The sequence below is a fragment of the Mastigoproctus giganteus genome, chromosome 10 (genome assembly GCF_048544385.1).
Source record: "Mastigoproctus giganteus isolate SK-2022 chromosome 10, ASM4854438v1, whole genome shotgun sequence".
NCBI lineage: Eukaryota > Metazoa > Arthropoda > Arachnida > Uropygi > Thelyphonidae > Mastigoproctus > Mastigoproctus giganteus.
Window position 1 is genome coordinate 203,490,174 of NC_143584.1, and position 15,889 is coordinate 203,506,062.

Here is a 15,889-nt window from a genome sequence, read left to right on the forward strand (position 1 = left end):
CAGAATTGGAATTTGAGGAGTACAATATGCACAGAAAGGATAGACAGGATAGGAAGGGAAGAGGGGTTATGCTGTTACTTAAGAAACACATAAAATCTAAGGAAGTGCATCCAGTTGACCTAGGTGGGCAGTGCAGTGTTGAGTCAGTTTCATGTGACATAAGCACTGGGAAAGCAAAATTGAGGATAGGAGTTTGTTATAGGCCTAATGACTCTGATAAGTACAATGAACAATTATACAGAGAAATAGTGTGTGCCAGTAAATTAGAGTGTCTTATAATGGGGATTTTAACTTCCCAGAATAGACTGGAACTTGTGGTTTGGTCACTTGCACACTAGCAAGGCTTTTGTGGATTTCTTGGATGATTATTTTCTACTGCAGCATGTTAGAGAGCCAACAAGAGACAGTAACATTGTTGATCTGATTATTAGCAGTAATTATTCATGCATTAAAAATTTACGGATAAAGGAACCACTAGGTGACGGTGATCACAATGTACTGATGTGGGATTTACTTAAAGATGTAACTACCATCGGGGGTAAAGGGAAAGGTTTTTGCTTTCGTAAAGATGACTACAGTGGTCTCAGAGATTTTTTCAATTCTATACAGTGGGACCAACTAATGATGTTACTAACAGAAAATTCTAAATGGGAAGCATTCAAGAAGTAATTTTGAAAGATACTTGGCTTATTGTTCCAACTTAGAAATAAGGAAGGAGATGAATCAGTTTTGTCCACTTGATATCAATGGTTTGACTGTAGCTGATCATACTCAGATAGCTGCCAAACTAAATGAGTATTTTGTTTCTACATTCAAACATGAGGTGTTGTTCGAGGAGGAGAGGACCAGATGTTTATCAACCTCTAACAGGGAGTTAAATGATTTTGTAATAACTGATAGCAAAGTGGAGGAGAAATTGTTGAAGTTAAACATAAGAAAGGCACCTGGGGTAGATGGGATCTATCCAGTTATATTAAAGGAGGCAGAAAGGAAGTAAGCAAACCCTTAGCCATAATTATGAGAGCATCCTTTGACTCAGGGGAAGTCCCCATGGACTGGAGATGTGCAAATGTATCTCCAGTTCTCAAAGTGGGATCAAAAGGTGAAATGAATAATTACAGACCTGTTAGTTTGACTTCTATTCTAGAGAAAGTAATGGAGCCACTGGTTAAAGAAGCATTGCAGGGTCGTCTAGACAAGACTGATGGCACGGTCCAATCTTCCTTAAATTTTGAGAGTGCAACTGTAAAACGGTGTTCGCAGGTCGGCCACTAGTTAGTGCACCGGACCGAACCTATTGGTAACTCTTTAGGAGGCTTCCAGATCAGCTAGTGTATAATCTTGCTACCTCTGCTCTGCCAGATAGTGACTGGAGGGAGTCTGAGTAGTGTGTATGCAGGGGGCATTGTCAAGGTCACGTTATGTCAAGGATCTGGGTATATTCTTACCATGTGTATGCCACATCCAGAAATTTCATTACTTCACACAGCATGTCTCCCCCACTTTTTCTTAATATCGAATGCAACATGAATTGTCAAACTAATAGAGTAAGCTTATCGGCAAAAAGATCTAAACCTCCCAAATACTTCCTAATTCAATTCACAAATATACGTGGTCTCAATTCTAATCTCAATGATGCCAAACCCCATGTACTTTTTCTGACAGAATCTCAGTTATCAGTTGATTCAACTACTGCTCATCTTAGTTGCCCAAATTATTCACTGCATGATTCCTTTCACCTCAAAGGTGGTACTTGTGCAATTTTTTTTTTTTTTTTTTTTTTTTTTGGCTGATGCTGCATAAGCTTGCTTTCTTGTAGCATATGCAAATGTTAATATGTCCATTCCGATATTCCCTGTCAGAGACTTAGTAATTTGGAATCTCCTCTTTTCGATCTTCTCTGGCTTAAAATCTCTCTACCTCATTGTGTCAAATTCATCTGTTGTCTCTACCATTCTCTGAACTCCACTAATCACTTGGAGCTCTTTGACTTCCTCTCTTTGCAACTTGACTTTCTTCAGTCCAACTTTCCTAACAGTGAGATAACTTTCCTTGGTAATTTTAATGTTCACAACTCCAGCTGGCTTCCGTTTTCTAGTGACACCGACCCAGCTGATCGAGATGCTGAGGCTTTTGCAATTTCTAATGACCTTGCATTTACCTACAAGAATACTGGACAATCCTAACCATAGAGACAACATGCTTGATCTTGATGCTAAGAAAGCTCCAGGTCCTGATGGTATTTCTCCACTTGTTCTCAAAACCTGTGCTCCTGAACTTACTCCTGTTCTTGCCACCTTTTTTCACTTTCTTATTCCAAAGGTGTTTTTCCTTCTGCTTGGAAATTTGCTCATATCCAGCCAGTTCCTAAAAAGGGTGACAACATGTTGCTGTAGAAAACAGTCATCCAATAAATCCACAAAAGTCTTGCTAGTGTGCGAGTGACCAATCCATAAGTTCCTGTCAATATCTGGAAAGTTTAAATCCCCCATTTACAAGACATTCTGATTTACTAGCCCCCACTATTTCTATGCACAATTTCTCACTATACTCATCAGATTCATTAGGCCTACAACACACACCTGCTCCCAATTTTCCATTCCCAGTGCTTATTTCACACCAAACAGACTCAACATTGCATTGTCCACCAACATCAATTGGATGCACTTCCTTAGGTTTAGTGTGTTTAACTAAAAGCATAACCCCTCCTCCTTTCCTGTCCTGTCTATCCTTTCTGTACACATTGTACTTCCCAAATTTCAGTTCTGCACTGCTTATGTCTATGTGACACCACATCTCTGATATCCCAACAATATCTGCTTTTGATGTCTTGACCAGCACTTCAATCTCATCAAATCTATTAACTATACATCTAGCATTGGCGTACATGCAAGTATACATGCACCTGTTTCTATTCTTAATTACCCTAACACAGCCCATGTATTTATGTGTTCCCCTATGACTCGCAGCAGTCCTGGGAATCTCCATTGCCTTGCTTTCCATGCTGCTGCTCATTCTAATTGAAGAAGTGCAAGAATCACTTTTTCTTGCACTGCTTCAATTAGTTAATTATGCATGCGGCGACTGTTAACCTTTTGGTCTGTATATCCCCCCCCCAAGCTAGTAGTTTTCCGACCCACCTTACATTGCCCCAATAGCATCAGAAAATATTCTTGCACACTTTCTTTTTAAGTGTATCCCATCCCTGTAGTAGCAGTCTCTCCTGTCAACAAGCGCAGACCAATCTGAAAAAAATTCTACTCCTTGAGCCTTGCACGATCTCTCCAGACTCGAATTTATTGACAAGGCTTTCATCATATACTCCCTCCTATCGTGTCTGGGCAGAATTTCAGGCACTTTCACATTCAACCCTAACGCGACTTTTTTCAACATTGACCTGTACTTGTTGAGTAAATCTGCAGATCTCTTACTCTTAAGTCATTAGTTCCATCGTGTACAACAATATCACCTTTTGTGCCCTTAAAAATGATATCTGCTGTTCAACATCATCAACTTTTGCCCCTGGCAGACATACCCTGGTCCTGTTTCACCTATCGTGCAAAAGTTATGTGCAAGAGTTAATTTGAGTACTGCATACAGGGCTGGAAGCTTCATTTTAGGAAGGATATGGAGTTGCTAGAATGAGTGCAGAGAAGGGCAACAAGACTGGTGAGGGGAACAAAGGGGTGCTCTTATGAAGAAAGGCTTAAATTCTGCAAATTGGAGCTTCTGGAGACTAGACACCTGCAAGGTGATCTGATTGAGGAGTATAAGGTCTTGAATGGATTGAGCAAGCTCAATGTTGATGGGATTCTTCCGCTTGGTCTGATTACAAACCTGAGGGAACATCGATTCAAAATGAGGAAAAAAGTTGTTGAATAACTGTGTGGAAATTTGCCTTTAGCCAGTTGGCAGTTGATTGCTGGAACAAACTTCCAACTGTGTTGTTTAAGTTGATAGCTGATATAAATTCAAGGCAGAACTAGACAAACATTTGTAATGAATGGATCAGTGAAATAGGAAGGTTTTTTTTTTTAAGCTGATAGTATATAAGCTTGCTTTCTTGCATCATATGCCTCTACTAATGCTAATGCTAAGTTACTTTGGAAGCTACTGGTGTTTTTTTTTATATCAAGTTAGAGAGTACCGTTTCGGGTATATATATGAAAACAGATGTAAAAAGAACTGATGACTTTAGTAATAGAGAAGAAAGAAGCATGATATGGTTATAAATTATTGGGAGACCTTGGATCCTACATTAAATATAAGTGTATAATAAAATTATGCATGGGGATTTAGGCGCTTTAAGGAAAATTATGAGAAATTAATAGCTAAATGTACAAAGAATAGTGGCAATGAATGCTTATTTTAGCAGTAAAAAGTATCATTTATCTTGAACTTTTTGTTGATAAGCTAATAAAAAATTTTGCATCCACATCGATATAAAAGAATTTTTTAAATCTGACGATACTAGTTGCCTCGCTGATGCTAACTTGGAGTGGAATGAGTTTATGATAACTGAAGAGGGACTACAAATAAAATTATTATAATGAAAAGCAAACAGGCACCAGGAGCTGGTGAGATCTTTCCAATTATATTTAAGGAAAAAGAACAAAGAGGTAATCAAATATTTAGCTATTATAATGCAAGCATCTTTGATTTCAACTGAAGTTCCTGTAGTTTTGAGACTTGGAAATATCTTCCTTGCTCTCACTTGTTGTTGTGTTGCATTCATGACAGGCTATATTGCACCATTGTGTATTATTTGCACATGTAAATGTTCACAGGCCGATTTATGTTGTGTGGGCTAAAAGATCATGAAGAAAATCTCACTCCCTCAACCTGAGATCAGCTGACTCAGCCTCAATTGAAGTGAACTTTAGAAATTCCTCTAGTGATAGGCAGTAATCAAAACAATCTTTCCAAACAAGTGGCAAAAAAATACTGTCACAGAGAACTCTGCAACAGTAAGGGTCCCACGTGATACACTGTTGGGTACCTTACTGTTTCTGATGTTTATTAATAATATTAATGTTTCAGATATTTCAATTTTAATGTTTGTTGATACAAAGGTGAAGAGAGCGGCTGGGTATGCAATTGGGTACTTTAACAAGACCTAGATAAATTATTTGGATGGGCTAAAAAATGACAGCTGCAGTGCAACTCTGGAAAATGCAAAGTAGTAAATGGTACCAGAATAATATATAATGTGGGTAACATCTAGCTCAAGATAGTTGTCAATGAGAAGGGTTTGAGTTACTTCAATAATATGAAGTAACTGATTTGATGTGGAGAGTAACTATACAGTGTGATATAAAGATCTGAAAACAGTACATTATAGGCCTCTAGGACAGCACATAAGGTTTTTAGCAATGAAATTAAAACTGAAGATTAAAAATGTTATTGCTCCTGGTAGTTAACCCTTAGGTTTGCTGAAACAATACTTGATGTCTAGATAGTCTAAATATCAATAAACCAGAGATATCAAGATATCATTATATAAAGCAATGTTTAGGCCACATCGTGAATATTGATATAGGTTTAGAGACCTTCCATTTTATGAAAGATGGGAATCTGTTTAATAGGGTACAGAGAAGAGCAGTAAAATTGGTTGAGGCTAAAGAGGGATATTTTTATCAAGGAGATGTAAGTTCTGTAGGTTACAGTGTGTGGAAACCAGGAATCTACAGGGACCTTTTAAAGTATTTAAGACCTTAAAAGAGTTGAGTAAACTAAATGTTGAGGCATATCATCACACTTGATCATATAACGTGTACAAGGAGGAATAATTTAAATGGAGAGGGGAACAATTAGAAAATAAATGTCCAAAAGTTTTCCTTTAGTCACAGCATGTTGACTATTGAGATAACTCTGATCTCCTTTATCTAAATTTAAGAGGGATTGGACAAATAACTGAAATAAATAGATAAATTAAGTGAGGAACAGCAACATTGATTATTTTCTTGTTGCTCTTTTATATGGTGTTATGTAAACTTGCTTCCTTGTTTAATTTTTCCAAATAGTAATATGAAATACACTATTTCTGAAAATTTTATTATTCAGTAAATTATAAAAAAGCAAATAAACTTTTCTGTCCATAGGTGATGCAAGAAGCAGGTATTGAAGGCCATCAGGTTGTTCTGTTACTAGAGGATTATCATTTTGTAGATCTTCAGTTTCTGGAGATGGTGAATAGCCTCTTGGCAGCTGGTGAAATTCCTGGATTGTATACCCCTGAGGAACTAGAACCATTACTGAATCCCCTCAGAGATCAGGCATCACAAGAAAATTGGAGGGAATCTATTTTTTCATATTTTGCATTAAGTATGTTTCTGCATTCTCTTTAATGATAATGTCTGAAGTCATCTTTATTTGCTTATGATTTTGGTAGATTTAAAGGAAATAATTTTAACAATTCTTATACTTACTCTTAATATGAACCTTGTGATTGGCATAGTGTTGCACTGCAGAAATGCTTAGTGCCATCCCACACATGTAAATAACCATTCACATACCTGGTGTGTTGAATTTGGTGCTCCAAAGCAGTGTCATGATGTTATATTGCTGATTTAGAAAATGAATACTTCAGTAATAAAAATTCATTTAAAATGAGTAGAATTAAATTGCATTAAAACTCTGCTACCTCGGTCCTTAAAACATGTCAAAAATGCTATTTTTTAAATTTGGGTATATTAAAATTAAAATCACTGCTAGATTTGAATTTTTACTCAAGATTAAAAGGTATATTTAATTATACAACTATCCAAAATTTCTGTAGTTTAAATAATAATGTAAATGATTAGAGTTAACCTTAGCAAGGGTCATTAACTAGCTTCACAGACTCTTTATTTCTTAGTTGAAAGGCTGTTGTTGCTTGATCTGAGTTGAGTTTCTGATTCAAATTGGATGTTATTGTTTGGGTGATTGGATGATGACAATGTTATTGTATCAATGTTGTTTATTGGTGCAAAATAACCATCACCACAAATGAAATCTGTTAAAACTAATTTGATGTGGTGAATGGTTTTAACTGTCAGAAGCAATGTTAAATGAAATAAACAATGAATAGAATTATCAAATGTTTTGAAGCCATAACTGCAGTCTTCATTAATGCCAAATATAGTTGGAATATTTTGCTATAATAATTTAGATGTCATTATAATAAATGTTCTGAACAACGTGTAGATAAATGATATCCAGCTTACTATTCCATTAATATGAAGTAACCTTAATCTTCAGTGCTAAAGTGCTCATCCTGTCAGATGCAACTTATGGTCCATCATTTTCTGGTTGATGCAACTTATGGTCCATCATTTTCTGGTTGATTGTCCTTTACATTCAACCATCCAGTCAAACACTTTTCAGTCACTCTCCACATTGAATATATCACCTGATTTATCTCATTTCTTAGGAAATGAAGCAAACATTGAAGAACTTTTATTATATCTAAAACATATTGGCTTGTACAGAAGCATATAACCTCTCTAACAATATGCTTTTGTGAATTAACAATGAACAGACACAATTTGGCCTTAGTAGCCCTTGTGTCATTAAACCGAATAACAACAACAACATCAGTGCTAAAGCAGATTAATATCTTTTTCATAAAGTAAATAAATAACATAAGTATGGGAAAAGAACTTTATTTGGCTTGCTGGTATTTAACATTGGTTGACTAGTATAATTTAAAATATCTTTTATGAAATCTTCAGTTAAGACTGCCCATAGAGCAGTCTTAGTTAGACAAGCCACAGTGAGGAGCTGTTAATGGTCCTGTATGATCTGATAATGGGATCTGTCAAGGATGCTGAAATATCACCTTTGTAATACGTTTAAGAATTAGGTCAAAGCACTCAATTAATAATCTAATTTTGCATTATCCACATGGTAAAGGAGTGGTTCATTTCAAAAATTAATCCATAAATTTGAATACCTTAGAATTGAAGAATGATCATAGGTTTAAGTTTAATAAAAAAGTTTTAAATAATATAATTTTGAATAATTACCTACTTCCTTACAGAACTGTAACTAGGTTTTCCTGCATCCAGAGCAAAGTAAAAATTTTGCACTCCCACATAAATAAACTTAAATTTAACAGTGAATAAATAAATAATGAAATAGCACTTTTTTTTTACTTTCAAAGTTTAAAAAATAATAATAAATATAATATATATATATATATATATATATGTATATGTACAGTGTATATATATATATATATATATATATATCCAAGTATGAAAAAGCAAATAGTAAATGATATAATAAATATAAATATTATAATAAATATTAAATAGTCACATAACCAATTAATGCCATCTAAGACGATTAAACATTACATCGGTCTGTATGAATATGAGTTAAGTTAATAGTGGTAAGAGTTTTTAAAGGTAAAATATGATATACTAGCTTATCAGGTAAACCAAAAACCATAGCGGGTACCCAACGTGACCTGGAAAAAAATATAAATATATGCCATGACATAAGCAATAAATTATAAAAAAATATAAAAAATATATAAAAAAATACCATTAAAATGTTAATTATGGCAATAAGATACATTGAAAGGGACTTTTTCGAGGGCTAACCCTTTCAATGTATCAACCATAATTAACGATCTATCCGTTTCTTTAGTCATCGTCCAGCATAACTATGTCCAAATATATGTAAAATAGTAAGATAGAGCCAAAAAGTAGTGACGAGAATAAAATTATGTTGATTAATCCCGAATTTAGCAGTAAGCTGGCAAGATGACTGTTAGCCCGACGGATAGCCAAAATTTAAATTTAAATTAGAGAATGAGCTATAATTATTATTAGGCATATGTGCGTAGTTGATAGTAAATGCAGTCACGGTAGTCTAAGCAAAAGTAACAGTGGAAGCTAGCGCTAACCAAGGCGAACGGAAAAAGGTAGAAGGATAGATATAGTACCTCAATCCCCCTCAAATACTCTAATAGTTCATGAGGTATGAATAAATAGGGATAAGAAAGTGAAAGTTAAACAGAAAAGAAAAAGTAAAATAATTAACATAGGATGCAACCTTATAGTAAGGTATCCTGGTTATGGCAGGCAATGCACAGATGTATAGAATGCGTTAAGATTAAAATAAGAATGCTTACCACCGTATAGCCAAAATACTAAAAAACCACGTGTATTAGCACGTGTAGCATATATAACTACCGATCGTAGCCCCCCTAGGAAATGTAATAGCTAAGTTAAGTGCTAAATTAAGTATAATTACATGTAGCACCCTCTGCAGTTTTTTATATACTGCATAATATTACACATAGAAAGGCCGTCAAATAAGTATCTCTCGAAGTCACAGTAGAAGTTAACAGAATATATATATATATATATATTATTTTATTTTATTTTTTAAACCCTAAATTTATGGGCCCCTGGTTTTGATTCACTCTGCATGAGGGCCTTGCTTATTCCACCCGAATTTGGTTCTTTATATTTCTTACAAAAAAGCCCCTTAAGATCAATTATTTCTTTGTTTTGTTTTTCCAATAGACTCCAGATATTATTTATATATAATCTTCTGGTCATAGAAGTTTAAATTTATTGGATACTAATAATTTTGATCTATTTTTACCATTACCATACAATGATTTTTTTTAAATTAATGAAATCACTTTTCAGTGTAAAGGTCTTAGAAAATAATATTAAAACCCCATACAATGCTTTTATAGGATTTTACCACATTTTTCATGTAACTTAGTAAAGCCCCATAATTAAAAAAAAAAAGAGTAATTTTTAAATATAAAGGTTTAAGAAACAATCCAAGAAAAATTTTCAAAAATATATTTCTGATTGAGAATTGGCAGCTTTGATAATTTGTTATTGTTTGTTGGACTAAAGATTGTTTTATACAGTGCTTACCTTCTCTCCACCTCACCATTTAACTTTTCTAAGTTAAGAAATTTTGTTTCATCCAAAGAACTAAATAGTTGCTCAACTAAAGTTGCCAGTGCTCCTGGCTTTAATCAGATGTGAGCCCCAGAGGCTCACATTTGATGAGTATGGGCTTGGCACACCCAGGGTCCTGAGCTGGATATCATCATTCTTCTCTTCCTTGGTGATTCCCTTCACACACACACACACACACACACTCACTCACTCACTCTCTCTCTCTCTCTCTCTCTCTCTCTCTCTCTCTCTCTCTCTCTCTCGGGATAATTTAGATTTTTTTTTTTTTTGGCTGGTGCAGCATAAGCTGCAGGCTTCCTTGTACAATATGGCTAATAATAATAATAATATCCACTTTTAGATTTCCACAGTTCCTTTATAATCATCCTGTAGATTTACCGTAAATCACACTCCTTAGCATTGTTATTAGGTTGCACAAAATGAGACTTGGAAAGATTTTGGTGGAACAACAACATGGGAAGGATCAGCAGTGGGTTTTGATTATAGGTAGCATGAGGGAAGTGCTGGTCCCAAAATTTGTGGGGCCCTGTTTAAGAATTACTTGTGGGGCCCTGGTGTCCTATGCAAAACTTATATGGGGTGTTTTTTTAATAGTGATTTTTTAATTTTTCAAATTTTACAGTAACTAAGAAATAATTAAATAATTTTATATTATACAAAAATTTTAAATACAAATAATATTTAATACATTAATCAACAATATGGTTTTGACCATTTGAGCATGGGGCCCTGTTTGACAGAACCAGTTGAACATGTCTGTGGCCGGCACTGGAAGAGCTGTTGATGTGGGAGAGGTCAAGAGTATTAGATAAGTCATTGAGATCATCTAGTATCCAGTAGCTATGTGAGCAATTATTGTTAGATCATTAATGATGGCAAATACTTTTACATTAATTGCAGGATTACAGTAATTGGAAAAAGTGAGTCAGTTAATGTTATGGACATTAAAACCACCAATGACAATAGCTTCGTTGTTAGATTGGAAACAGTCCAGGTTTAAGAAAAGAAAATCACAGTGATTCCTTTGCAGCAGAGATGAAATGAATATGATAAAATGGAAGAAGGTTGAAAAGAGTTGTAAAGTTGAAAAGAGGCTGAGTAGTTCTTGGAAATAAATTATATGGGAATATTTTAAGCTCTTATTAGATATTATCATTCCATATTCTAATCTAGTGAATATCATACCAATAAATTTGCTAGATAATTGATAAAGGTTTGAAATACTTTATGCAGTTTAAAAATAAAATAAATATCAATATTTTATTGTCTCTTAAACAAATTTTTTCTTTATTTAAAATATTTTATTAAAAAAAGTTTTTCTGACTCCAGGATTGCTTTTTTATTTCAGGGGTAAGGCAGAATCTGCATATTGTTTTGATAATGGATTTCACAGACTCTACCTTTTCTCTTAAATGCCAGAGTAATCCATCACTATATAAATGTTGCACTGTTTTATGGATGGAAGGATGGAGTAAAGAAAGCATGTATAAGGTAAATTATTTTTTTTTTCTGTTTTATTCTTAAATTTTTTAAAGAATATATATTCAAAACTGAATTCAAAAATAAATTTGGATATTACAGTTATGCATAATGAAAACTGATACATTTGCGGTAATTTTTGCATAATAAAATGTATGATTATCACTGCCTTTTGAATTACAGCTGATGTCTCACATAATGTCTTTGTGTGTGCCAGGTGCAGAGAGTGTCTGGAAATTAGGCATCAACTCAGCGTTCTGCTGGGCGTCTATCAGAGGTTGAGGTGTAGGGTAGATGCCCTCGAAGAAATTAATATGAGGGGCCCGTCAAGCTCTCAGCTGCCCAACTCAATGCCAGAGCTCACTCCTGGGCATCAGGCAACACAGCGGCAATCTCCAAGGCAGAATGCGCTGGTCTCAAAGGAACTAGTTATTGTTGGTGACTCTATTGTCAGGGAGACGGGGAATATATTGTGTAAAAAGGATAGATGGAACAGGACCAGGGTATGTCTGCCAGGGGCAAAAGTTGATGACGTTGTAAAGCATATATCATCTTTTAAGGGCACAAAAGGTGATATTGTTGTACACATTGGCACCAATCTAATGACATTAAGAGTAGGAGATCAGCAGATTTACTTAACAAGTACAGGTCAATGTTGCAAAAAAGTCGTGAGTCAGGATTAAATTTGAAAGTGTCTGCAATTCTGCCCAGACACGATAGGAGGGAATACATGATTAGAGCCTTGTCAATCAATTCGGCCCTGGAGGGAATGTGCAAGGCTCAAGGGGTAGAATTTTTTTCAGCATGGTCTGTGCTTGTTAACAGGAGAGACTGCTTCTACAGGTATGGGATACACGTAAATAGAGAGGGTGCAAGAATATTTGCTGATGCTGTCGAGGCAGTGTTAGGTGGGTCGAAAAACTGCTAGCTTGGAGGGATTCACAGACTAAAAGGTTAAAAGTAACCGCAGCCAGAGGTGAAGGTGATTCTTGCACAACTTCTATTAAAATAAGTAGCGATCTGGAGCAAGGGGTGCTGGGGGTTTCAGGGACTGATGGTAGTCATCGTGAAACAGGTGGGTATACGGGATGTGTTAGGGTAACTAATAATAAGGATAGGTACATGTACACCAATGCTAGAAGTATAGTAAATAAATTTGATGAATTTGAAGTGTTAGTCAAGACATCAAAGGCGGATATTGTTGGGACAGCAGAGACGTGGTGTCACACAGATATAAGGAATGCAGAACTGGAATTTGGGGAGTACAATGTGTACAGAAAGGATAGAGGATAGGAAGGGAGGAGGCGTTATGCTGTTAATTAAGAAAAACATAAAATCAAAAGAAGTGCATCCGGTTGATATCACACCAAACTGTTGAAACATTATGTCACACTAAACTGTTGAGTCAGTTTGGTGTGACATAAGCACTGCGAAAGCAAGAATAAGAGTAGGAGTGTATTATAGGCCTAATGACTCGAATGAGTACAATGAACAGAGTGGACTAGTAAATCAGAATGTCTTATAATGGGGGATTTTAACTTCCCAGATATTGACTGGATCTTGTGGGTTAGTCACTCACACACTAGTAAGACTTTTGTGGATTTATTGGATGATTGTTTTCTGCAGCAGCATGTTCGAGAGACAACCAGAGAGGATAATACTCTTCATCTGGTTATCAGCAGTGATCATTCGTGTATTAAGAATTTGCAGGTAAAGGAACTACTAGGTGGCAGTGATCACACTGTACCGATGTGGGATTTACTTAAAGATATAATTACCATCAGGGGTAAAGGAAAGGGTTTTTGCTTCCATAAAGGTGAGTACAGTGGTCTCAGACAGTTTTTAAATTCTGTACAGTGGGATAAACTGACGATGTTACCAACAGTAAATTCTAAGTGGGAAGCATTCAAGGAATTAATCGTGGATGCTACTAAAAGTTTCATACCTATTAAGAAATATTGTTCAAGGTTTAGGCCTAAATGGTTATCAAATTAACTAATGAAACTCGTGACAGAGAAGAAAAATGCATGGGATGCATATAAATTATCAAGCGACTCAGAAGCCTATGGCAGATATAAGCTAGTCTTTAATCAAGTCACAAAGGAGGTTAGGCAGGCAAGGGCAGATTACGAGAAATCTTTGGCAAAAAGTGCTAAGAAAAACAGCAAGGATTTCTTTACTTATATTTTAGCATTAAATCAGCTCACACACCAACCATAAGAATAAGTATTTACTGTAACTAAAATATTTACATATTAAAATAAAATAAATATTTACAAAAACTGCTATTATATTAAATTAAATTATATACATGTAAAAAACATTAAAACTGTGATAAAATCCTTGAGATAAAATACACTAAAATAAACCAGATAAAAACGATAAAAATCTCTGGAGCTTTCAGAAGCATCGGCTTCCTTCCTCAGCAGTAACAAAACTTCCTGCAGCACGTCCATATATAACAGGCTCACGGTACTTATACACGTGGTGTAGTTGGTGCATGGTCTGAACTGGAAGCGGAAATAGCTCAGGAACGTGTTAAGCAAAACCGTTCATCCGTACTTAGGATGATAGTTTCAAACAGAGGATGCATACGCATACCTCTGTCCCTATTCATAATATTGTGGTCGGATGAACAGATTCGTAGGCTCTCGAGCCATTTACGGTTCCAGAACCCATGCGCTCGATCCACGATAACCGCATCCTCTGGGGAGATTTGATGCTGCTATATATGGACGTGCTGCAGGATGTTTTGTTACTGCTGAGGAAGGAAGCTGATGCTTCCGAAAGCTCCAGAGATTTTTATCGTTTGTATCCGGTTTATTTTAGTGTATTTTATCTCAAGAATTTTATCACAGTTTTAATGTTTTTTTTACATGTATATAATTTAATTTAATATAATAGCAGTTGTTGTAAATATTTATTTTATTTTAATATGTAAATATTTTAGTTACAGTAAATACTTATTCTTTTGGTTGGTGTGTGAGCTGATTTAAAGCTAAAATATGAATTTGCCCAACCTCAGAGGCCTTTTTCAGGATTTCTTTACTTATATAAACTCTAAAAGGAAGGGGATGAATCTGATTGTTCCACTTGATATCGATGGTTCGACTGTTGATGATCCTGCTCAGATAGCAAACAAACTGATTGAGTATTTTGCATCTACATTCACACATGAGGAGTTATTAAGGTTTGAAAATGCCACAAGGTTATAAAATTGTAGCAGGGTGCATAATGATTTTGTAATAACTGAGAGCAAACTTCAGGAGAAATTGTTGAAGTTAAACATAAGAAAGGCACCTGGGGTGGATGGGATCTATCCAGTTATATTAAAAGAGTCGGCAAAACATCTAAGCAAACCCTTAGCCATAATGCGGCAAAACATCTAAGCAAACCCTTAGCTATAATTATGAGAGCATCCTTGGACTCAGGGGAGGTCCCCACGGACTGGAGATGTGCAAATGTATCCCCGATTCACAAAGGGGGATCGAAGGGTGACATGAGTAACTACAGACCAGTTAGTTTAACTTCTGTTTCGGGTAAAATAATGGAGTCACTGGTTAAAGATGCATTGCAGGATCCTCTAGAGAAGACTGCAGCAATAATTCAGACACAGCATGGATTTGTTAAGGGAAAATCTTGTCTCACAAATTTGATAGGATATTATGATGTGGTTACAAAGGAACTGGATGCAAAAAATAATTTTGATATCATATATTTGGATTTCTGGAAAGCTTTTGACACTGTTGCCCATGGAAGACTATTGTACAAATTGGAGCAGAATGGTATTAAGGGTAAGTTGCTACAATGGATAAAAGGATGGTTAAGTGGGAGAAGACAGAGGGTGGTAATTAATGGGATGGTTGAGTGAGAGAAGACAGAGGGTGGTAATTAATGGGTGCTGCTCTTCATGGACTAATGTTATTAGTGGAGTCCCACAGGGTTTGGTGTTGGGTCCTCTGTTGTTTTGTATATTTATGAATGATATTGATGAAGGTATATCAGGTTAGTGTCGAAGTTTGCAGATGATACAAAGGTTGACAGGGTTGTTAATGACAGTAATGGCAGTGTGGTACTGCAACAGGATCTAGATAATTTGGGCAGATGGCCTAAGAAGTGGCAACTGAAGTTTTAACCTTGACAAATGCAAAGTACTGCATATGGGTAGAAGTAACCCCAGAGAAACGTAACAACTGTGTGGTACTACACTAAAGATGGTAGAAAATGAAAAAGACCTTGGAGTAATTGTGCAGTCAGATATGAAGTTTTCTGAGCAATACAGACAGGCTTCCAGGGCAGGTCATGGGGTTTTGTCAATGGTATATAGGAATTTTGGTAGCAGGGAAAGGAGGTGATTGTCCCTATGTATAAGGCAATGGTCAGGACCAGCCTTGAGTACTGCGTACAGGTCTGGAGGTTTCATTTTAGGAAGGATGTAGATTTGCTTGAGCGTTTACAGAGAAGGACAACAAGAT

At 35.6% G+C, this 15,889-nt stretch overlaps 1 protein-coding gene across 1 annotated transcript in view; it reads left to right on the top strand.

The window, feature by feature from the left end:
* btv (dynein cytoplasmic heavy chain beethoven) overlaps positions 1 to 15,889 on the top strand; it is a 696,240-nt gene that overhangs the window by 428,686 nt on the left and 251,665 nt on the right. The window contains exons 43-44 of the mRNA XM_090384033.1: positions 6,102 to 6,324; positions 11,284 to 11,426. Of these exons, the coding sequence (XP_090240159.1) occupies positions 6,102 to 6,324; positions 11,284 to 11,426 (366 nt within the window). The remainder of the gene's footprint in view (positions 1 to 6,101; positions 6,325 to 11,283; positions 11,427 to 15,889) is intronic.